The 22,483-nt window shown below is 42.0% G+C and overlaps 1 protein-coding gene across 1 annotated transcript in view; it reads right to left on the bottom strand.

Moving 5' to 3' along the window:
* Nucleotides 1-20,907, bottom strand: part of LOC115144000 (zinc transporter ZIP11-like) — a 126,024-nt gene extending 105,117 nt beyond the window's left edge. Inside the window, exon 1 of the mRNA XM_029684560.2 lies at nucleotides 20,752-20,907. Within this exon, the coding sequence (XP_029540420.1) occupies nucleotides 20,752-20,907 (156 nt within the window). The remainder of the gene's footprint in view (nucleotides 1-20,751) is intronic.
* Between the last annotated feature and the right edge of the window lie 1,576 nt (nucleotides 20,908-22,483).

Raw genomic sequence — 22,483 nt, 5'->3', positions numbered from 1 at the left:
AGCTCCAGCTGGTCTCCTTCAACCACTGCCTGTCCCTCACTGTCCCTGGTCTGACACATCCCTGGACTTCGTCACGGATCTTCCTCTGTCTGATGGCAACACCGCCATCTTGACAGTAGTGGACCGGTTTTATAAAACCGACCACTTCCTTCCCCTCCCCAAGTTACCCTCTGCCAAAGAGACGGCCCAACTCATGGTGCAGCACGTCTTCCAGATTCATGGACTCCCAGTGGACCTGGTCTCCGACCGGGGTCCTCAGTTCTCCTCCCAGTTCTGGAAGGCATTCGGCACGCTCATTGGGTCGTGGGTCAGCCTGTCCTCAGTGTTCCACCCTCAGTCCAACGGCCAGTTGGAGCGAGCCAATAAAGACCTGGAGACGACTCTTCGCTGCCTCCGCCAACCCCACCACCTGGAGCCAGAAACTCATGTGGGTTGAATTTGCCCGCAACACCCTCCCCTGCTCTGCCACTGGGCTCTCGCCTTTTGAGTGTTCCCTGGGTTATCAGCCCCCGCTCTTCCCGGAGCAAGAGGTCGGCATACCCTCTGTCCAGATGTTTGTCCTCTGCTATCGCCATACCTGGAAGTGAGCCCGGTTGGCTCTTCTCAAGACCACCTGCAGGTATTGACGACAAGCGGACCGCCACCGGACCCCAGCATCGTCTCAGGCAGAGGGTATGGCTGTCCACTCGAGACCTACCCCTACGGGTGGAGTCCTGCAAACTGAGCCTTGACACAGAAGCAACCTTTTTTGAGGACTGTTCTATGACGTACACACTCACCGCCCCTGCTCTTGCTTACACGTCTTCATTCCCACAAATAGTGAGTTAGTCATGTTAGAGTGTGTCAAGGGAACATGCACATAACACATTTAGCACTTTATATGTTTATATTGCCCTCATCTTGACGTAGTATGCTCTGGGTCTCTGACCTGTTTGTTCACGAGAAGATATGCACTTATTACAGAAAAACAAACCACACTGTCTTCTGTCCTTTATTGGTGACTTGGTTACTGAGTACAGTGCCTTCAGAAAGTACTCACACCCATTTACTTTTTCGACATTTGTTGTGTTAACTGAATTTAAATTTACATTGAGATGAGATTACACTGATCTGCACACAATAACCCATAATGTCAAAGTGTAATTATGTTTTTAGAAATGTTTACAAATTAATAAAAAATGAAAAGCTGAAATGTCTTTAGTCAAAAGGTATTTGTTATGGCAAACCTAAATACGTTCAAGAGTACAAATGTGTTTAATAATACGTTGATTGGACTCACTCTGTGTGCAATAATAGTGTTAAACATTATTTTTAAATGACTACCCTATCTCTGTACACCACACATACAATTAGCCGAGCAGTGAATGTCAAGCACAGATACAAAGACCAGGAAAGTTTTCCAATGATTCGCAAAGAAGGGCACCTATTGGTAGGCAGCTAAAAAAAACAAAGTGTATTTCTATTTTTTATTTAAATACATTTGCTAAAAATTCTAAAAACTTGTTTTTGCTTTGTCATTATGGGGTATTGTGAGTAGATTGATGAGGACAAATAACAATTTAATCAATTTTAGAATGAGGCTGTAACGTAACAAAATGTGGAAAAGTCAAGGGTTCTGAATACTTTCCGAGTGCACTGTAGTTAGGGAACCCTGAGTTACAGTATCTAATCAAGATATAGTGTTTATTTTCCATTTAAAAAAATAATAATTAAAAAAATTACTGACATTCAAGTATTTTGTGTAGATCGTTGACCAAAAAAATGACTTAATCCATTTTAATCCCACTTTATAACACAACAAAATGTGGAAAAAGTCAAAGGGTTTGAATACTTTCTGAAGGTACTGTACACAGGTTACTAAAACAACTTTAATCTCACTAAAGATCACAAAAAAACTATAATACAGAAACTGTTGGAGAAATCATTGGGCAGCCCATCAGATCCAGGGTAAGAGTCCCAGCCCAGTCATTTAAAGGGCGAAAAAGCAGCTGGACACTGGGTGGTGTACATGGACCAGCAGGGAGTGTGTTTGAGGTCTGTGGGGGTACTGTGGGGCCCCTTTCAACAGCAGCCTCCCAGACTTTAGCCCTACTGACCAAAAGCTGCCAACAAACAGTGTTAACATCAAGAAAACACACACACAAGCAGCTACAGTGTATATACAGGTCTTTGGGGTACAACAAAGGTAGAGGAGGTATGAGGGACAACAAAGAGGAGTTTGGGAACCCATGAGTAGGAGGACAAAGTGAGAGCGAACCATTATAAACCAAACTTACCATTATAAACTGTTTACCACAATAATCATTAAAGCACTTACTTATACTTAGCCCTGTGATGGATGTGTCACGGTCTTAAAAACAACATGGAATCCCAAGAGAAGAGGGGGTCACAGAAGACAACATTTTCAACATTTGACCTTTTTAAGATGAACTTGATTGTCCTTGAGTAGAAAATAATTCAAATCAAATACATTCTGTAACGAATGTGGACCCTCATAAGGCACTTCATACACATAGGGCTAATACATACAGCAGTTGCTGTTTTAATCGGTCACCAGGAAGTAGGCCTAGTGTGCAGCAAACTGGGAAATAGCGACATCGCTAAAAGAAAAGCTAAAAAAGTCAGCCTATTAGGAATGGTGATGGTCACCATCAAAATATTACTTATGCATACTGCGATCTCGTAAACAACAGCATTGAAATTATGTAGCTTGTGTTCATTCTTCTAAAATGCAATTATCTAAATAGGCCTTAGTGCAAACAATGAGAGGGATCGTCTTGTTTAACTGTCAAACAGAGTTGATGGTGGATGAGCCGACTAACCCGACAAAGAAATAGAGTCAAAGAGAGCTGCCAGGCTGAAAGACCCGTACAATGCTCTCACTGCGAAAAAGCATTCAACGAGCTACATTAGAAAATGTCCCTCCTAACTGCACATAAACAATATACAGTGAATCTTAAGAGCGGATACAATAATTTAATGTAGTCTACAGTGCCTTTGGAAAGTATTCAGACCCCCTGACCTTTTCAACATTTTATTAAGTTAGTCTTATTCTAAAATTGATTATTGTTTTTTCCCCCTCATCAATCTACACACAAAACCCCATAATGACAATGCAAGAGGTTTTTAGAAAATGTTGCACATTTATTACAAATAAAAAACTGAAATATCAAATTTATATTATAATTCAGACCCTTTGTTGAAGCACCTTTGGCAGCGATTACAGCATCAAATCTTCTTGGGTATGACGCTACAAGCTTGGCACACCCGTGTTTGGGGAGTTTGTCCCCTTCTTCTCTGCAAATCCTATCAAGTCTCTCCAGAGATGTTTGATCGGGTTCAAGTCCGGGCCCTGGCTGGGACACTCAAGGACATTTAGAGACTTGTCCAGTAGCCACTCCTGTGCTGTCTTGGCTGTGTGCTTAGGGTTGTTGTCCTGTTGGAAGGTGAACCTTCGCCATACTTTAAGATCCTGAGCACTCTGGAGCAGGTTTTCATCAAGGATCTGTCTGTACTTTACTCCATTCATCTTTGCCTCGATCCTGACCAGTCTCCCAGTCCCTGCCACTGAAAATATCCCCACAGCATGATGTTGCCACCACCATGCTTCACCATAGGGATGGTACCAGGTTTCCTCCAGACTTGAAGCTCGGCATTCAAGCCAACGACTTGGCTTGAATGGTTTCATTAGACCAGGGAATCTTGTTAGTCATGGTCTGAGAGTATTTAGGTGCCTTTTGGCAAACTCCAAGCGGGCTGTCAAGTGCCTTTTACTGAGGAGTATCTTCGGTCTGGGACACTATACCATAAAGGCCTGATTGGTGGAGTGCTGCAGAGATGGTTGTCCTTCTGGAAAGTTCTCCCATCTCCACAGAGGAACTCTAGAGCTCTGTGAGAGTGACCATCGGGTTCTTGGTCACCTCCTTGACCAAGAGCCTTCTCCACCGATTGCTCAGTTTGGGCAGGCAGACAGCTCTAGATGGAGCCTTGGTGGTTCCAAACTTCTTCCATTTAAGATTGATGGATGCCACTGTGATCTTGGGGACCTTCAATGCTACAGACATGTTTTGGTACCCTTCCACAGATCTGTGCCTCAACACAATCCTGTCCCGGAGTACTACGGACAATTCCTTCAACCTCATGGCTTGGTTTTTGGTCTGACATGCACCTTGGGACCTTATATAGACAGGTGTGTGCCTTTACAAATCTTGTCCAATCAATTGAATAGTGTCCACCTGTGGTAAATTCAAGTTAATGATGATCGATGATGATTATCAATGGAAACAGGATGCACCTGAACTCAATTCGAACCAGCAACCTTTCGGTTACTGGCCCAACGCTCTTAACCGCTTCGCTACCTGTCGCCCTGTAGGCGAGCAGTGGTCGTTTACATGCTCAGATTGCTCTTTCAAAAAAAAATCTCAAGCATAACCATATATTGGCTGGGCCTGGGTCGACTCGTTACGATATAGACCCCAAGGCTGGCCAGGGGACCTATGGATTGCCGAAGCATGAGTAGACACACAGAGATGCACTTTAAAGGTCATTCCCCCTATGGCCAGTTACTCCTCCAGGACATTATGCAGTTGCCATCATAGTACGACGAGCTAATAACAGTGTGCCTCAGACCATTACAATGGCCATGGGCTGTTGGTCATAGTGAAGTGGCTTGTAAAAACAGAATTACTATTGGAGCTTCAATAGAAAAGGGATTTCTATGCAACAGACCACTCATATAAAAAGTGATTATAAGTAGGAACAAGGTGTGTGGGTGTCTGTGCATATGTATACATGTGTGAGCGCCACAGAGAATTCCATAGTTGAGATGACAAACAGCCAGCTAGGTCAATTCTGATTAACCGGTCCGTGCCTTTGAGAACCTTGTCCCTGAGCTTCTGTTGTTCCTACAGACTGAGCCTCTCTGCCATTTGTAAACCCTGGTAACTATAGACTATAGGTAAAAGCCACAGTGCTTTGATCTTCGAAGATGATGCCACTTTGTCGATCAATGATGGACAAGGAAAGGACTGTGAGAGGGTTATGAGAGGCTCCCCCTCAGGGATGGAAGCCTGAGGGGCTGTACTGAGGCTCTGTTCCAAACAAACACCAAACAGGTCTCCAGCGTTAGTCTGTGTGTGGCTGTCATTATTTGAAGGTTGTCATTACATAAAGCAGAAGATGATCACAGGAAGCAAGAGCAGGACTACTCAAAAGTCCTCAGTACCTGTGGTTTACTTTTGTACCTGGTAGTTCCATTGATTGGGTTTGGGTTTCATTGATTAGCCAGGGTGAGAGTCCTCTCACCTGGTGTCCCAGGTCGGGAATCAGTCCCTGATTAGAGGGGAAGAATGAAAAACTGCAATGCTTTGGACCTCAAGGTCAAGATTTCAGAAAGGGGGAGCTATAGGGTAGTATGTGTTTTAAAGGTGGCAAAAAACATGGACAATTCTATGTCAGACACCAACATATGCAGGAGTTAGTTAATCATCTGGTCTCCATGGTGTCAGGTTTCCACATATACATGCAGATGGATCATGTATAGCCAGGGGCGGACGAGCCATCTGGCATTTCAGGCAAATGCCAGAAGGGCTGGTCTATTTTTGTCCCAGTGGGCCTGTCTAACTTGAGTTTTTTTGCACAAAAGGATCTGGCTAATAATGAGGGCCTCACGGAAAACAATGGGCAAATGTGGGGGGCCTTGGGGAAAGAAATAGGACGTTGAGGGGGCCACAAGGGAAAACATGGTCAGGAGTGTTAGAAATGCCAGGGCTAAGTTTTGGTCCCAGTCCGCCCCTGTGTATAGCTACTGTATGGAATAAGGTGGTTGTAAAGCAGGGCTCTCTAACCCTGTTCCTGGAGAGCTACTATCCTGTAAATTCTCACTCCAACCCTAATCTAGCACACCTAATTCGAACAGTTAGCTGGTTGATAAGCTAAATCAGGTTAGTTACAACTGGGGTTGGAGCGAAAACCTAGAGGAGGGTAGCTCTCCAGGAACAGGGATGGAGAGCCCTGGTGTAAAAGGTATGGGTATGAGTTGCTGTAGCAGTATAGCTTGGCAGATTTCTCAAATGAGGTCACAGACAACTCTGCAATCAGTCCACGGATGTCTTCAAATAACTCTGTACTGAGAAGATTACAAACTGCCCACTCAAGCCTCCCACAGCCTTCTATAGAGTTTATTTAATAAGAAACCTACAACCAAAGTTCACCCTGTATCAAACACTTCTACAGTCACTTTCATAGCTGGTATCCTTTTTCTCCCAACCAATTAGTTTCACTGCAAGAGAAATGTATCATGTTCCTGACTTTAGCAGGAACCTAAAGGGCAGAAAACGATATCCCCCTGACAGAAAAGTCTTAGCCCAGGACAGACTGAAACATCCAAGAATCCTGTTTCTGGTGACTGACTGAGCAGACAAAGTCACTACAAGCAGCTAGGGTGCTTATCTACTGTGTCAGAGATGGACGAGAGAGAAACAGAGGCCCGACCTTGATTATAGATGCAATGTGTTCTTAAAACAAGGCAGTACTCATCACCAGGTTGACAGAGAATCAGCGAGAGAGAGAAAGAGAGAGCAAGTTAGCAAGCAAGAGACAGCTTGATAGACAGTGAACAAGTGATAACAGGAATGATTAAAAGCTGTCCATCTCAGGTCAGATGCTTGGAGTTTGTTCTGTTCCCCAGGCGATGGCCTGGAGCGAGGCCTCAGCCCAAGGATTAACAAGGTTACCTGGGGCTGTAATCGTAGTCAAACATGAGCGCCTGTCAAGTGCCTGCTGCCACGCATTCTATTAGCCCCTTGGTAAGGACAGCCCCCCGACATCGTATGACAAAATCTTAAATCAGTGGTAATTGAGAATGCAGAGTAGAACGATCAGTTGGGAGTCAGTCTTCAAAAGACATTCAATACAAACATGCAACCCATGAATACCCTGTCTCAATGGTTTAAAAAACAATGTTTTAAGTGATCTTCATCCCTCACCTTCATATTAGACATTAGGCAGAGAACTAGGGAGCTACTGGGTTTGTGAGCTGACATTTAAAAAAAGGTGGATGACTATTCAGAGCAGTGGCGGTAGGAAAAACACAGGCTGGCGTGTTGCAGATCCCTGCTTTAAGGTTATGTGATATTCAGTGTGCACAATGAGCTCTGTATACACGGCATTAATAAACAAAGCCATCAGCAATGCTACCGACCGCCGCCACCACTGCAGCATGATGCATCATGGAAGCTTTCCCCTCGTTAAAACACTCCTAAAGCGATAGACCAGTTTATTCCTCTTCCTAAACGAGAGCCTAAGCTACCCCATCAAAACAGCAGATGGAATCGAACCGGTTATCTCCTCTTTCGAAGATCACTATTCTTACGCCACACACAGCTTTTTACCAAGAGTTTGTACCCAGTTTTTTTTCACTCTAACTTTAAGAATACCATTATTCTAAGTCACATTCAAATTCTTTACATTTTAGACATTTCGCAGACTAACATTAGTGAGTGCATTAGGGATGGGCACGGTTATTCGAATATCCGAACAGATGTCAGTGTTTGATTCTTTTGGAAATATAGGCCTATTTTAACAATGAAAAGGCTTTGTCTAAAATGTAATAAAATGATCTATGTCACATTGCTGCATTCACTATAAGGGTAGACCATTTCATTCAACATTTTAATAAAACAATAGTTGTATGATAGTTGTTATGAATGCCTCCCATAAAATAAAAAAACGCACCGGTAGCATACACACGTTTCACAGTGTAGCTTGTTATCACTATCCATAAACCAAAAGGGGCGCTAGTCAGAGGCTCCATGTGTAGCAAGTGAAGTGTGATATTTATAAATCAGTACAAAATGTAAATGGACTTAAAATAACATAATTAAGTTGGATAAATGAGAAGGAGCAGGGTGCAATGGTCAACCAACAGGTAGGCTGTTGTTTCATATGAGTTGTTTCATATGAGTACAGGAAGCGCAGCAAAATAGCCTCAATTCGTTTTGCAACTCTAGCTAGCTACCTGGCTAACTTAGCTGGCTACTGTAGCTAGCTAGCTAGCTAGCTAGCTTGACTCTTCACAATGAGTTGATGCAGTGAAGACGGGCACTACCAGATGGTATGATAGATTGCCTACGTCTAACTAGCGTGAGTCGGTTTGGCTACACTCTCTCGCTACTTATGTGCCACACACACCAGCCCTTGTGCTTCTCTCACCCCTCCCCCACCCATTGGCTGGAACGAGCCAAACGCAGCGCACATGCTCTCTCACAAGTCACGCGAGCAAGTCTCCATTGAAGTTTAAATATATTTGAATATAATGGGCATTTCCATTCAAGTCAATGAAGGCATAATGCCCGGCCGTCCAGTCTTCAGTCAGCTGTTCGTAAAATAAATAAATCTCAAAATCATTTTTTGACAGTTATTTTATTTTCAATATGGTCTTCATCCATAACAATCAGTTACATGGTTAGGCATGTACAGTGCCTTCAGAAAGTATTCAGACCCCTTGACTTTATTTTGTTAGGTTACAGCCTTATTCTAAAATGGATTAAATTGTGTTTTTCCCTCATCAATCTACACATAATACCCCATAATGACAAAGCAAAAACAGGATTTTAGAAATGTTTGCTAATTTATTCAATTTTAAAAAACTAAATGTCTTTCTCTCGATCCTGACTAGTCTCCCAGTCCCCTGCCACTGAAAAACATCCCCACAGCATGATGCTGACACCACCATGCTTCACTCTAGGGATGGTGCCAGGTTTACTCCAGAAGTGATCCTTGGCATTAAATCTTAGTTTCATCAGACCACAGAATCTTGTTTCTCATGGTCTGAGAGTCTTCAAGTGCCTTTTGAAAACTCCAAGTGGGCTGTCATGTGCCTTTTATTGGGGAATGGCTTCTGTCTGGCCACTCTATCATAAAGGCCTGATTGGTGGAGCGCTGCAGAGATGGTTGTCCTTCTGGAAGGTTCTCCCATCTCCACAGAGGAACTCTGGAGCACTGTCGGGTTCTTGGTCACCTCCCTGACCAAGGCCCTTCTCCCCAAATTTCTCAGTTTGGCCGGGCGGTCAGCTCTACGAAGAGTCTTGGTGGTTCCAAACTTCTTCCATTTAAGAATGATGGAGGCCACTGTGTTCTTGGGGACCTTCAATGCTGCAGAATTGTCTCGGAGCTCTACGGACAGTTCCTTTGACAGGATGGCCTGGTTGTTGCTCTGACATGCACTGTTAATTGTGGGACCTTATATAGACATGTGTGCCTTTCTAAATCATGTCCATTCAATCGAATTTAACACAAGTGGACTCAAGTCAAGTTGTAGAAACATCAGGATGATCAATGGAAACAGGATGCACATGAGATCAATTTCAAGTCTCATAGCAAAGAGTCTGAATACTAATGTAAATAAGGCATCTGTTTTTTATTTTCAATACATTTTAATTATTGATAATTGTGTGTAGATTGTAGAGGATCATTTTTAAATCAATTTTAGAATAAGGCTGTAAAAGTCAAGGGATCTGAATACTTTTCGAAGGCACCGTACGGTAATTGTGCCAGCCCTAAGCTCCATGCTCTACCAACTGAGTCACACGGGACCTTTCTCTGTTTCTCTCTCTCTCTCGTCATCTCTTCCTCTCTTCACTTCCACTCTTTTGAGATGAAAGCCCTTGGTGGCTTGCTTCTCTTTCCTTGCGAGGGGGCAGCTGAACTTTATAAGGAGGTTCTCCTGTTAGTATCAAGACAAACAGAAGCCGATGCAGGGCAGTGGACTCCTGGTGTTTTTAACGACAGCGGCGCAGGAGGCTGGTTCTAATGCCGGCCGACGGGGCCATCATTAATGCTGTATCTCACATCCTAAATCCTGACACACAGCGGGGGCCGGGTTGGCTGAGGCAATCTAACCGCCCCGGGCCAATTAGTTAAGCATCTCACCTGGGCTCTTCCTGGAGCCGCTCCTCACAGACACACACTGGATTAGCCCACTGTGGCCCCTTACTGCTTAAAGACAGGGCCCCGTGGAGACGGCAACCCACAAACAGCTTGGTGCTGCCTGGTAAGTGAGAGAGAAGATCTGACAGCTGGACAACTGAAAACAATTCACTTCGAGAACTACAAATCATTTTGGACCAAAACTTAAAGCCATGCAATTAACTGTGGTATCTCCATAGTGCCTTCAGAAAGTATACATACCCCTTGACTTATTCCACATTTTGCTATTACAGCCCGAATTCAAAATGGATTAGGTTTATGTTTTTCTCACCCATCTACACACAATAAACCATAACCACAAAGTGAAAACATGTTTTTAGACATATTTGCACATTTATTGAAAATGAAAGAGAAATCTAATTCACATAAGTATTCACACCCCTGAGTCAATACTTTCTTGAAGCACCTTTGGCCGTCATTCCAGCATTGAGTCATGATGGGCATGTCTGTATCAGCTTTGCACATCTGGATTTGAGGATTTGCTCCCATTCTTCCTTGCAGATTTTCTCAAGCTCTGTTAATGTAGATGGAGAGTGGCAGTGAACAGCAATCTTGAAGTCTTTACACAGATTGTCAATGGGATTCAAGTCTGAGCCACTCAAGGACTGTCTCAATCTTGTTCTGAAGCCATTCCAGCATTGCATTGGCTATATGCTTGGGGTCATTGTCCTGTTGGAACATAAATCTTCGCCCCAGTCTAAGGTCGTTTGTACGTAGCTTCTCATCAAGGATTTGCCTGTATTTGGCTCCATTCATTGTTCCCTCTTTCTTCAAGTCTCCCAGTCCCTGCCACTAAAAAGCATCCGCATAGCATGATGCTGCCACCACTAGGGATGCACGATATATCGGTGAAGAAATCGGAATTGGCAGATATTAGCTAAAAATGACAACATCAACCCGATGTCTAGTTTAACGCCGATGTGCAAAACCGATGTCAAAGCTGACATGCATACCTATATAACATAATGACACCACGTAAGATGTTGCACTACACGTGCAGAACAGTATTCCTAACCTAGCCCACAATGTCTGCTGTGTGGATCAAGCAGCCAACAAGTCGAACAGTCATTTGAAAGAGTAAGAACATTTCAGCGAGACGACTCCCAGGCGAAATCCATTAACACCAAGACAATGGAATTCATTGCCCTTGACAATCAACCGTTCTCTGTCGTGGGTGATGTTGGCTTTCGCCGACTGGTCGAACACTGGTGCACACTACCAAGTGCGTTATTTTTCAGATGTTGCCCTACCGCAGTCACACAGTAATAGCGTCACTGCGATTAGCTTCATGACTGATAGTTGAACCATCAATATCAACCCCATGAGCATGCTGAGTCTGACAGCACAGTGGGTCGTCGAGGATTTCGATACAGAGGCAAGTTGTATTTCATGCTCATGAATGTGCTGGTTGTCATACCGCTGCTGCCATTTCAGAACATGTTTGAAACTTGGAAACATGAACACACTAGCTAGCTCCATTCAAACAACTGACTGGAGAAATAAGCTCAGTAACTGTACCTGCAGCAGACGTGATATCCTCTGTCATGGCATTGAAACGCTCAACAAAACTGCAGACACAGGCTGTGAACAAGCGATATGGTGGCATTCTCTCTTTACTGTGTCGCCACCATGCTCGACGCCATGTACAAGGACTGCTACTTTGATGCAGACAAGAAACGGATGCAGCTGGACAAGATGGAAACGGACACAGTGAAAGTGCGCACCGAGGAAGAGAGGCCATGGACAGACAGAGCTGAAACTTGACACAATGAAATCCTGGTTGAGAATGAAACGACTGAACAAATGAACAACGAAACATCACAGCAAGTAAGTGGAAGAAATAGGTTTTGATTATGTTTTACTGGTAATGGGGACATACTTAAATGCCAACAAAATAACTTTTGGTTCAGTGGAGTGTGTGTGTGTGTGTGTGTGTGTGTGTGTGTGTGTGTGTGTGTGTGTGTGTGACCTTTATTTAACTTGGCAAGTCAGTTAAGAACAAATAATTATTTACAATGACGGCCTACCCCAGCCAAACCTGGACAGCGCTGGGTCAATTGTCCGCTGCCCTATGGGACTTCCAATTACGGCCGGAAGTGATACAGCCTGGATTCGAACCAGGGACTACGGTGACACCTCTTGCACTGAAATGCAGTGCCTTAGACCGCTGCGTCCGTGTGTGTGTTAACTATTTAACTGTAGTAGAATGCTTAAAAGGCCTCAAAAATGTTAAATATCAGTTATCATTATCGTTTTTTTGGCAAGGAAAATATTGGATATCGGTAGCGGCCAAAAATGTAATATCGTTGCATCACGTGCCATCACCATGCTTCACGGTAGGGATGGTGTTCGATGGGAAATTAGCTCTGCCTGATTTTCTCCAGACATGAAGCTTTGCATTCAGGCCAAATAGATACATTTTCATCTCATCAGACCACAGAATATTTTGCCTTATGCTCAGTCTTTCACGTGCCTTTTTGCAAACCTCAGGCATGGCGTCATGTGCCTTTTTCTCAGGACTGTCTTCCGTCTGGCCACTCTGCCATAAAGCCCAGATTGGTGAAGTGCTGTAGAGACTCATCCAAGAAATGCAGTACTTCTGTCTGAGTGGTCAATGGCGTCTTGGTACTTCTTGCCCGGTTGCTCAGTTTGGTTGGACGGTCACCTCCATGCAGAGTCTGGGTAGTTCAATATTTTTTGCATTTCCCAATGATGGAGACCACTGTTCTCTGGGGAAACGTTCAACACTCTAGACATTGTTTTATACGCTTCCCCCTCATCACAATTCTACATTGGAGAGCTGCAGAAGGTTCCTTGGACTTCATGGCATAGTTTCTGCTCTGACATGCACTGTCAACTGTGGAACCTTATATAGACAGGTGTGTTTCTTTCTAAATTATGTCCAAACTATTCAATTGGCCATTGTGGACTCCAATCAAGCTGTAGTGAAATCTCAAGGATGATCAAAGGAAATTGGATGCACCTGAGCTGAAAAGGGGTGTGAATACTTACCTAAATGAGATATTTCTACAGTGCATCTGGAAAGTATTCAGAGCCCTTGACTTTTTCTACATTTTGCTATGTTACAGCTTAATTCTAAAATGGATTTTTTTTTAAATGTTTGCATCAATCTACAAATAATACCACATAATGACAAAACAAAAATATGATTTTTGAACATTTTTGCAAAAACTTTTTTTATTTTTTATGATATAAATTTGAAATATTCAGACCCTTTACTCAGTACTTTGTTGAAGCACCTTTGGCAGTAATTACAGCTTTGAGTCTTCTTGGGTATGACGCTACAAACTTGGCACACCTGTATTTGGGGAGTTTCTCACATCCTTCTCTGCAGATCCTCTGAAGCTCTGTCAGGTTTGATGAGAAGCCAAGGCTACATCTCATAACTGTAGTATAAACTTAGACCTAGCTGATCTGTTATGTTCAAAATTCTGTGGAATTCATAACATTGTTGGACAGGTTTAAATGTTTTTGTTATTTGTACCCATAGAGCCAGTTCTTTTTGTCTACAGTCAGACGTTTACATACACCTTAGCCAAATACATTTAAACTCAGTTTCCCACAATTCCATTTTCTGGAGTTTTCCAAGCTGTTTAAAGGCACAGTCAATTTAGTGTATGTAAACTTCTGACCCACTGGAATTGTGATACAGTGAATTATAAGTGAAATAATCTGTCTGTAAACAATTGTTGGAAAAATGACTTGTGTCATGCACAAAGTAGATGTCCTAACTAGAGGTCGACCGATTATGATTTTTCAACGCCGATACAGATTGCGATTATTGGAGGTCCAAAAAAAGCCGATACAGATTCAAATCTGCCGATTTTTTTAAATGTATTTGTATTAATGACAATGACAACAATACTGAATGAACACTTATTTTAATTTAATATAATACATCAATAAAATCAATTTAGCCTCAAATAAATAATGAAACATGTTCAATTTGGTTTAAATAATGCAAAAACAAAGTGTTGTAGAAGAAAGTAAAAGTGCAATATTTGCCATGTACAAAAGCTAATGTTTAAGTTCCTTGCTCAGAACATGAGAACATATGAAAGTTGGTGGTTCCTTTTAACATGAGTATTCAATATTCCCAGGTAAGAAGTTTTAGGTTGTAGTTATTGTAGGAATTATAGGACTACAGTGGGGCAAAAAAGTATTTAGTCAGCCACCAATTGTGCAAGTTCTCCCACTTAAAAAGATGAGAGGCCTGTAATTTTCATCATAGGTACACTTCAACGATGACAGACAAAATGAGAAAAAAAAATCCCCAGCCTGGTGCAGGTAACACACAGAAATACGAGCCTGAGGTCATTAATATGGTCGTATCCGGAAACTATCATCTCGAAAACAAGACGTTTATTCTTTCAGTGAAATACGGAACCGTTCCATATTTTATCTAAGGGGTGGCATCCATTAGTCTAAATATTTCTGTTACATTGCCCAACCTTCAATGTTATGTCATAATTATGTAAAATTCTGGCAAATTAGGCGGCCCAAACTTTTGCATATACACTGACTCTGCGTGCAATGAACGCAAGAGAAGTGACACAATTTCACCTGGTTAATATTGCCTGCTAACCTGGATTTCTTTTAGCTAAATATGCAGGTTTAAAAATATATACTTCTGTGTATTGATTTTAAGAAAGGCATTGATGTTCATGGTTAGGTATACATTGGAGTAACGATACGCACCACATCAATTACATGCAACGCAGGACACGCTAGATAAACTAGTAATATCATCACCATGTGTAGTTAACTAGCGATTATGATTGATTGATTGTTTTTTATAAGATAAGTTTAATGCTAGCTAGCAACTTACCTTGGTTTACTGCATTTGCGTAACAGGCAGTCTCCTCGTGGAGTGCAATGAGAGGCAGGTGTTTAGAGCGTTGGACTAGTTAACTGTAAGGTTGCAAGATTGAATCCCCCGAGCTAACAAGGTGAAAATCTGTCGTTCTGCCCCTGAACAAGGCAGTTAACCCACCGTTCCTAGGCCGTCATTGAAAATAAGAACGTGTTCTTAACTGACTTGCCTCGTTAAATAAAGATTAAATAAATGTGTAAAAAAAAAAAAAAAAAAACGTTCAAATCGGTGTCCAAAAATAACGATTTACGATTGTTATGAAAACTTGAAATCGGTCCTAATTAATCGGCCATTCCGATTAATCGGCCGACCTCTAGACCTAACCGACTTGCCAAAACTATAGTTTGTTGACAAGAAATTTGTGGAGTGGTTGAAAAACAAGTTAATGACTCCAACCTAAATGGAGTCAACATTCCAATCAGAAATTGGGAGAACACTAATTTAGAATGTGCCTGTGTACACGCAGAACTTTGATAAGAGGAAGTAGGCCTACCTACTTAAATATTGAGAGCATTAATAGCTGTATTTTACAGCCAAAACATTTTTAGTGTAAACTTAAACGATTAAAACCAGATAAAAAAGTATGTAGGAAAGATAATGGAGCTATATATTTTTGGACAAAAAAAAACTCACCAAAATTAAAACTAGACAGTCAGGGAGAATCTAAAATTCGATAAATGTAAGATTTCTTTATATAATGTCAGATTGCTTATGCTGTGTTTTTATGCTATGGCAAAAAGTGTACAATTGCAGAAAAATTGTTTTAACTTAATTTTGCATACTGCCTCTGGCAAAATGTGTAGAATTGAATTAAATTAGCTTTTAAATAGCAACATTTTGTCTCTGCGAGCCTTTCAAATCTCCGGTCAGAGGCCACGCCATTGCCCATGCCCAATACTTTTAAACTTACAGTGAGGTAAGAATAAATACTGGAAAGTCTTACACGAGAACTTGACCAATTATCAACAGATACCAAGTAGAAAGTACAAGACACTTTCTAAAAGGTGACAAATAAAAATTTCGCCAAAAATAAGTTACACCCCACTAGTTGAGGAGTCTTGAAGGCAAATTAGCATAATTGCTAGCCACCTGAGAGAAGAAGGGGGAACAGATTCCAGTTCCAGGGGAAATCTGATGGTGTGACAAGGAGAGAGGGGAGGTTAATGAGGTGTTCCTCTCCTCCTTACAAACATACATTTTCTGACACATATTTTTAAGACACCCCTGCCTCTCAGTTAGAGATGGGGTTGTGTTATTAGCCATCGGGAAGTACAGGGAAAGTCAGAAGTGGAAAGCAGAAGACTTGTCGAGAAGAAGTGCAGAGAAAAAGTAATGAGGTCCTTTTGGACAAGCGTTAAATATTATTGTAATTTTAAGGGGTGGATAAGCTTTAATATTTTGGATAGATTGCTGCTTCCATCAATGTAATTCATTTCCAATCCCCCATATTTTTGGGTAAATATATATCCATATAAAGTTGAAGTCGGAAGTTTACATACACCTTAGCCAAATACATTTAAACTCAGTTTTTCACATTTCCTGACATTTAATCCCAGTAAAAATCCCCTGTTTTAGGTCAATTAGGATTTCCACTTTATTTTAAGAATGTGAAATGTCAGAAAAATAGTAGAGAATGATTTATTTCACCACATTCACAGTGGGTCAGAAGTTTACATACATTCAATTAGTATTTGGTAGCATTGCCTTTAAATGGTTTAACTTGGGTCAAATGTTTCGGGTAGCCTTCCACAAGCTTCCCACAATAAATTGGGTAAATTTAGGCCCATTCCTTCTGACAGAGCTGGTGTAACTGAGTCAGGTTTGTAGTCATCCTTGCTCACACATGCCTTTCCAGTTCTGCCCACAAATATTCTATGAGATTGATGTCAGGGCTTTGTGATGGCCACTCCAATACCTTGACTTTGTTGTCCTTAAGCTATTTTGCCACAATTTTGGAATAATTCTTGGGGTAATTGTCCATTTGGAAGAGCCATTTGCGACCAAGCTTTAACTTCCTGACTGATGTCTTGAGATGTTGCTTCAATATATCCACATAATTGTCCCTCCTGCAGCAAAGCACCCCCGCAACATGATGCTGCCACCCCCGTGCTTCACGGTTGGTATGGTGTTCTTCGGCTTGCAAGCCTCCCCCTTTTTCCTCCAAACAATGGTCATTATGGTCAAACAATTCTATTTTGTTTCATCAGACCAGAGGATATTTCTCTAAATAGTACAATCTTTGTCCCCATGTGCAGTTGCAAACTGTAGTCTGGCTTTTTAATGGCAGTTTTGGGGCAGTGGCTTCTTCCTTGCTGAGCGGCCTTTCAGGTTATGTCGATATAGGACTTGTTTTACGGTGGATATATACTTTTGTACCCGTTTCCTCCAGCATCTTCACAAGGTCCTTTGCTGTTGTTCTGGGATTGATTTGCACTTTTCCCACCAAAGTACGTTCAGCTCTAGGAGACAGAACACGTCACCTTCCTGAGCGGTATGACAGCTGAGTGGTCCCATGGTGTTTATACTTGCGTACTATTGTTTGTACAGATGAAGGTGGTACCTTCAGGCGTTTGGAAATTGCTCCCAAGGATGAACCAGACTTTTTCTGAGGTCTTGGCCGATTTCTTTTGATTTTCCCATGATGTCAAGCAAAGAGGCACTGAGTTTGAAGGTAGGCCTTGAAATACATCCACAGGTACACCTCCAATTGATTCAAATTATGTCAATTAGCCTATCAGAAGCTTCTAAAGCCATGAAATCATTTTCTGGAACTGTTCAAGCTGGTTAAAGGCACAGTCAACTTAGTGTATGTAAACTTCTGACCCACTGGAATTTTGATAGATTATTTCCCTTATAATTCACTCGGTCTGTAAACAATTTTTGGAAAAATTACTTGTGTCATGCACAAAGTAGATGTCCTAACCGACTTTCCACAAATGTCTTTTTATCAAACTATAGTTTTGGCGTGGTTGAAAAACGTGTTTTAATGACTACAACTTAAGTGTATGTAAACTTCCGGCTTCAACTGTATATAATTAAATAAATAAATAAAGGTATATTCAAAAAAAATATATATATATATATATATATATATATACACACACACACACACACACACACACACACACACACACACATACACACTTTTTATTTTGAATATACCTTTATTATTCCCTGAAAACCCTATCACCCCTCCCCCAATTGGAATAAACAATAACACCTTAGGCTTCTACCTTCAGATTATACACATTTTACAGACACAATCTATTTTACAATAGATATATTTAGTATGTTTTTAGTCCTTCCTCTATTTCTAATGTCCATCCAGTTTGATTTATATTTGTAACTGTGCTATTTCACAACATTTCAGAACCCATATACATTTTACAGACCCTGTATGTTTTACATTGGTTATCTTGTTGTTATTAGTCCCACCCTTCATTCCCCTTCAACCTCTCCAATCTATCTCTTAACACCATCCATTTTGGATTTCTATTTGCCATATATTTTCAACTGTGATGTGATGCTTCACAAAAGTACTGAACCTTTCTAGTCTCATAGCTTCTACAGATTGTAAATTACAGATTAAAAATGCTAATTAAAATTGCTAAACAATTATATTATTGATTGATTGACTATGACTTTTCAAATCACCCAGTATTGCTATCTGCAGCGTTAGTTCTAGGTAAATGTTGCAATTCTTCAGCCATTCCTGGACCTGTGACTAAAAACGAGCTACATATGGACAGTACTAAAATAAATGATCTAATGACTCTGCTGGGAAGATTGTATCCTCAATAATTGGAAGTAATTTCCTAAATTCATCAAGTGCAGCGTCTGGATGCTCCTTATTAATCACATCAGACCAACAAATATTCATAACATCATCCACTTAAAGAGTCACAGCAAAATATTTTGTATGATCTCTTATATACCATTTTAGGCCAAGCTTCGGGAACTTTGGAAATCCTGGATATTGCCACTATATTGTGATCACTGCATCCAATGGGTACGGAAAACAGCTTTAGAACAAAGTTCTACAGTATTATAAAAAATGTGATCAATACATGTGGATGATCTTGTTACTGTAATGGATACATATATTTAAAAAATAAATTAGGGGGTAAATCACCTTTAATACTGCAGATAGATTTTTGCTTCCATCAATGTCATTGACTGCATCATTTCCAATCCCCCATATATTTTTGGGGACCAGTCAAAAGTTCGAACACACCTACTCATTCAAGGGTTTTTCTTTATTTTTACTATTTTCTACATTGTAGAATAAAGGTGAAGACTTCACAACTATGAAATAACACATATAGAATCATGTATTAACCAAAAAAGTGATAAACAAATCAAAATAGGGCCGAACATGTTGGCATTGTGCACACTTGGCCCTTGGCTGTGTGCCACAGGAAGCTCTGGATGGGAGCTAATGTTATCTCCCATGATGCAACACTCCCATTGCGTGGGGCAACATCCTGTTACCCGACTTGTACCTTGTGCAAAGCTGTGGCTTTGTTTGAAAGTGTTTGACCAGGTCCAGTTAAGTCAGTATCATCTCCCTGACAAAGCCCTTGCTCCCACATACGGAGATACAGTTCATGGTCCTATGACACTTAATCCTGCAACAGCTTGCTCCGCAGTCACCCAACCACCTGACGTTTGTTTTCCCTTATCCTAGAAACGCTGCTGGCGCACAAAAGACCGTGACTGGGGAAAACAGTAGTGTTGATAGGGAAGAGAAAGAGAGAGAGATCGATACAGATACAGAGACTTCCAGGTACAGGGCAGCCTTATCACCAGGTTGAGGGGGGTCAGAACGGGGGTCGACGGACTCGGTGCTGCTGCCGCTAGGCTGGCACTGCCTCCACCACCCCTCTGCACTCCCCCTCTCTCCTGCTATCATTCAGGGCCCAGTGTTTGCCCAGGAGCCAGTAAAATTGACACCAGCAGCTGTCCAAACAGCCTGGTCCGACCCCCCAGAGGGGCACCCCAGCCCACAGCCAAGACCCCTGCGTCTCCCCCCCCGATTCCACTCTGCTCCGTCCTCCCACTGTCATCACTGGGGAAACCAGGGGAGAGGAGCAGGAGATATAGTGGGAGAGAGATGGAGGTGAGGAGGAAGAGGATGGTGGGGACAACCGTAATGATTTGTGTTAAAGCCTGTAATCGCTGTGAAAAGATGTATGTAGGGTGTTAGGATGATGTTTAAGGAATAGCCTACTTTTCCTAATTTTTTAGCTGACAGTACATCAATTGATCACCAATTGCAAATGGTTTAGGTTACAAGATTGGCCTCATTGCACCATCCTACTTACCTTTTTGATACATTTACCAGTGATTGTCCACTGCGCTAGTACAGAATAAAACCACTGTATGTAACAATATCATATAATCTAATTTGCCATCTAAATGGGAGTATCTGCTGCCATGTAACAATAGGATGTTGATGTGACTTAGTGAAGCAGAAACCCTTTAATAGGAGTGATTACACTTAATGGCATTCACACCCCTTTCTCACATCACTACTGTCAATAATAACAAGGCCAGCATATAAGTGTGGCTTATAACTCAACCTCTATCCAACCCTCATCCTGTCCTGATTTATTTTCCCACCTTTACCTAATTTCCAACAGGTAGACCTACATTTTATTTGTCAAGCACTTTAAATTGTAAATTGCATTTGTTCTAAGAAATGTGCTATATAAATAAAGCTTGATTGATTGATATTACCTGTGGTGTATGAGCAAACAATGTATAGAGGCCAACCTCTTCGGCTATTGTGTTTGACATGTCAGAGTGGTATGTACTGTATGTGTGAATTAAGTTAATTTCCGGGAGGCTGCAGCACCAACAAGACTCACCAGAGCAGGCATCATGAGGTCAGCCAGGTAGACGAAGGCCGCGCCGAGGGCAAAGCCCACCGCCACAGGGACGAACGCAAACGAGCCATACTTTCCCGAATCCTCTGCCATGTCTATCGCCGGTGCCAGCAACGACCAATAGGACGCCGCCAACATCACCTGAAGGCGAAGCAAAAAGGAAGTAACAGTTAGCAGGCACTATTATTTGCTGTGTGCAGTCGCTCGGAGTGGGGAAGTTCAGTTGGCCTCAAAATAAAAAAGCTAACAGAGAAAGTCCTCGGGGGATCTCACTCTTTTGGAATAGGACTGTTGTGCAATGATAAAGGTGACCCCCATTCCCTAAGCAACATTTGGCATGAATGTTGTGCAATAACACAAATAATGAAAAGGGACAGAGGACCGAAAATAAACACTGCCTCAAATTCACACGTCCTCTGGAATACGTCACAAACACATCCCTATAGGCCCTGGCACTTTCCTCCTGATCCAGCAGGGAGTGTGAGTCTGAGTAATGGCTCTTTCAGTGCTAACATTTTGGTCGCACACGCTCCTAAATATTTTACTGTGCTACCTGGAATTTTAATTTGGGAGCATTGTGCTCCAAAATGTATTGTAAGAAATGTCAGCACAGAGCAGTGTGTGTGCTGTTCAGTTCAGTTCACAAAGCCCCACAACATCCAACAACGCACTACTCCCCAATAGCTTGATCAAAGACATTCATTCCACCTTTTACTAGGGAAGAGCTAGCCTTGCTGACGCGACCCACATGACCACACAGCAAGGAAGAGCTGTGACTAGCTGGTCTGGAAAGGAGGCCATTGGTTGATGCAATAGTCGCTCAGAAATGAAGCGGATGCATTGATTGGTTCTCTCAAATGTTTTTTCTTCCTGGGGTGTTGAGACCTCTCCTTGTTTGGATTTGAAAATTCAACAGATGTAATGGAAGGGGCCGGTGCTCGGGGGATGCGTGTGGATATGACTGTGGGTGTTTGAGTGAGAAAGACCCGGAGGAGAACCAACCAGCAAAAGCCCAGTCCACTTCATTATCAACGCATCATGCCGACAATATGAAAATAGCTTTTCAAGACTCTGAAGTCAGGACCGGAGGACTTCGAGTTTGGAATCAGCCATACTTGGGGAGAGCAGAGAAAAAATAAGAAGCAAAGGCTGTTGACAGGAGTGTGTTGCTTGTGAGTGTCTGTCTCAACGGTGGCATTATGCCGATTACTCTGGGAACATAAGCAATAGCTGAGGATCAAACTCATGGCAAGAACAGGATTGGTCACCAGCCGACTCTCTTCAGACAATGGGTTTAGACATGGTTCTGAGTCATCAACTTCACTTATTCCTTCATGGTACCTCTGGTACCGGAAGGGGGCACATGTCATCTGATGCAACACTCTATCACTCTCCTTTTTGGTAAAATAGCCTGGAGGTGTGTTTGGTCATTGTCCTGTAGAAAAACAAATTATATATATACACACACATACTGAACAGAAATATAAATGCAACATGCAACAATTCAACCATTTTACTGAGTTACAGTTCATATAAGGAAATCAGTCAATTGAAATGAATTCATTAGGCCCTAAACTATGAATTTCACATGACTGGGCAGGAGCGCAGCCACTCAGAATCTGTTTTTTCCCACGAAAGGACATTATTGCAGACAGAATATCTCCTCAGTTTCATCAGCTGTCCGGGTGTTGGTCCTCTGTGTACTCAGCAAGAG

The sequence above is a fragment of the Oncorhynchus nerka genome, linkage group LG16, assembly GCF_034236695.1.
Source record: "Oncorhynchus nerka isolate Pitt River linkage group LG16, Oner_Uvic_2.0, whole genome shotgun sequence".
NCBI lineage: Eukaryota > Metazoa > Chordata > Actinopteri > Salmoniformes > Salmonidae > Oncorhynchus > Oncorhynchus nerka.
Note: the sequence above shows the minus strand (reverse complement) of the source record. Positions and strands in the feature narration are given on the sequence as shown.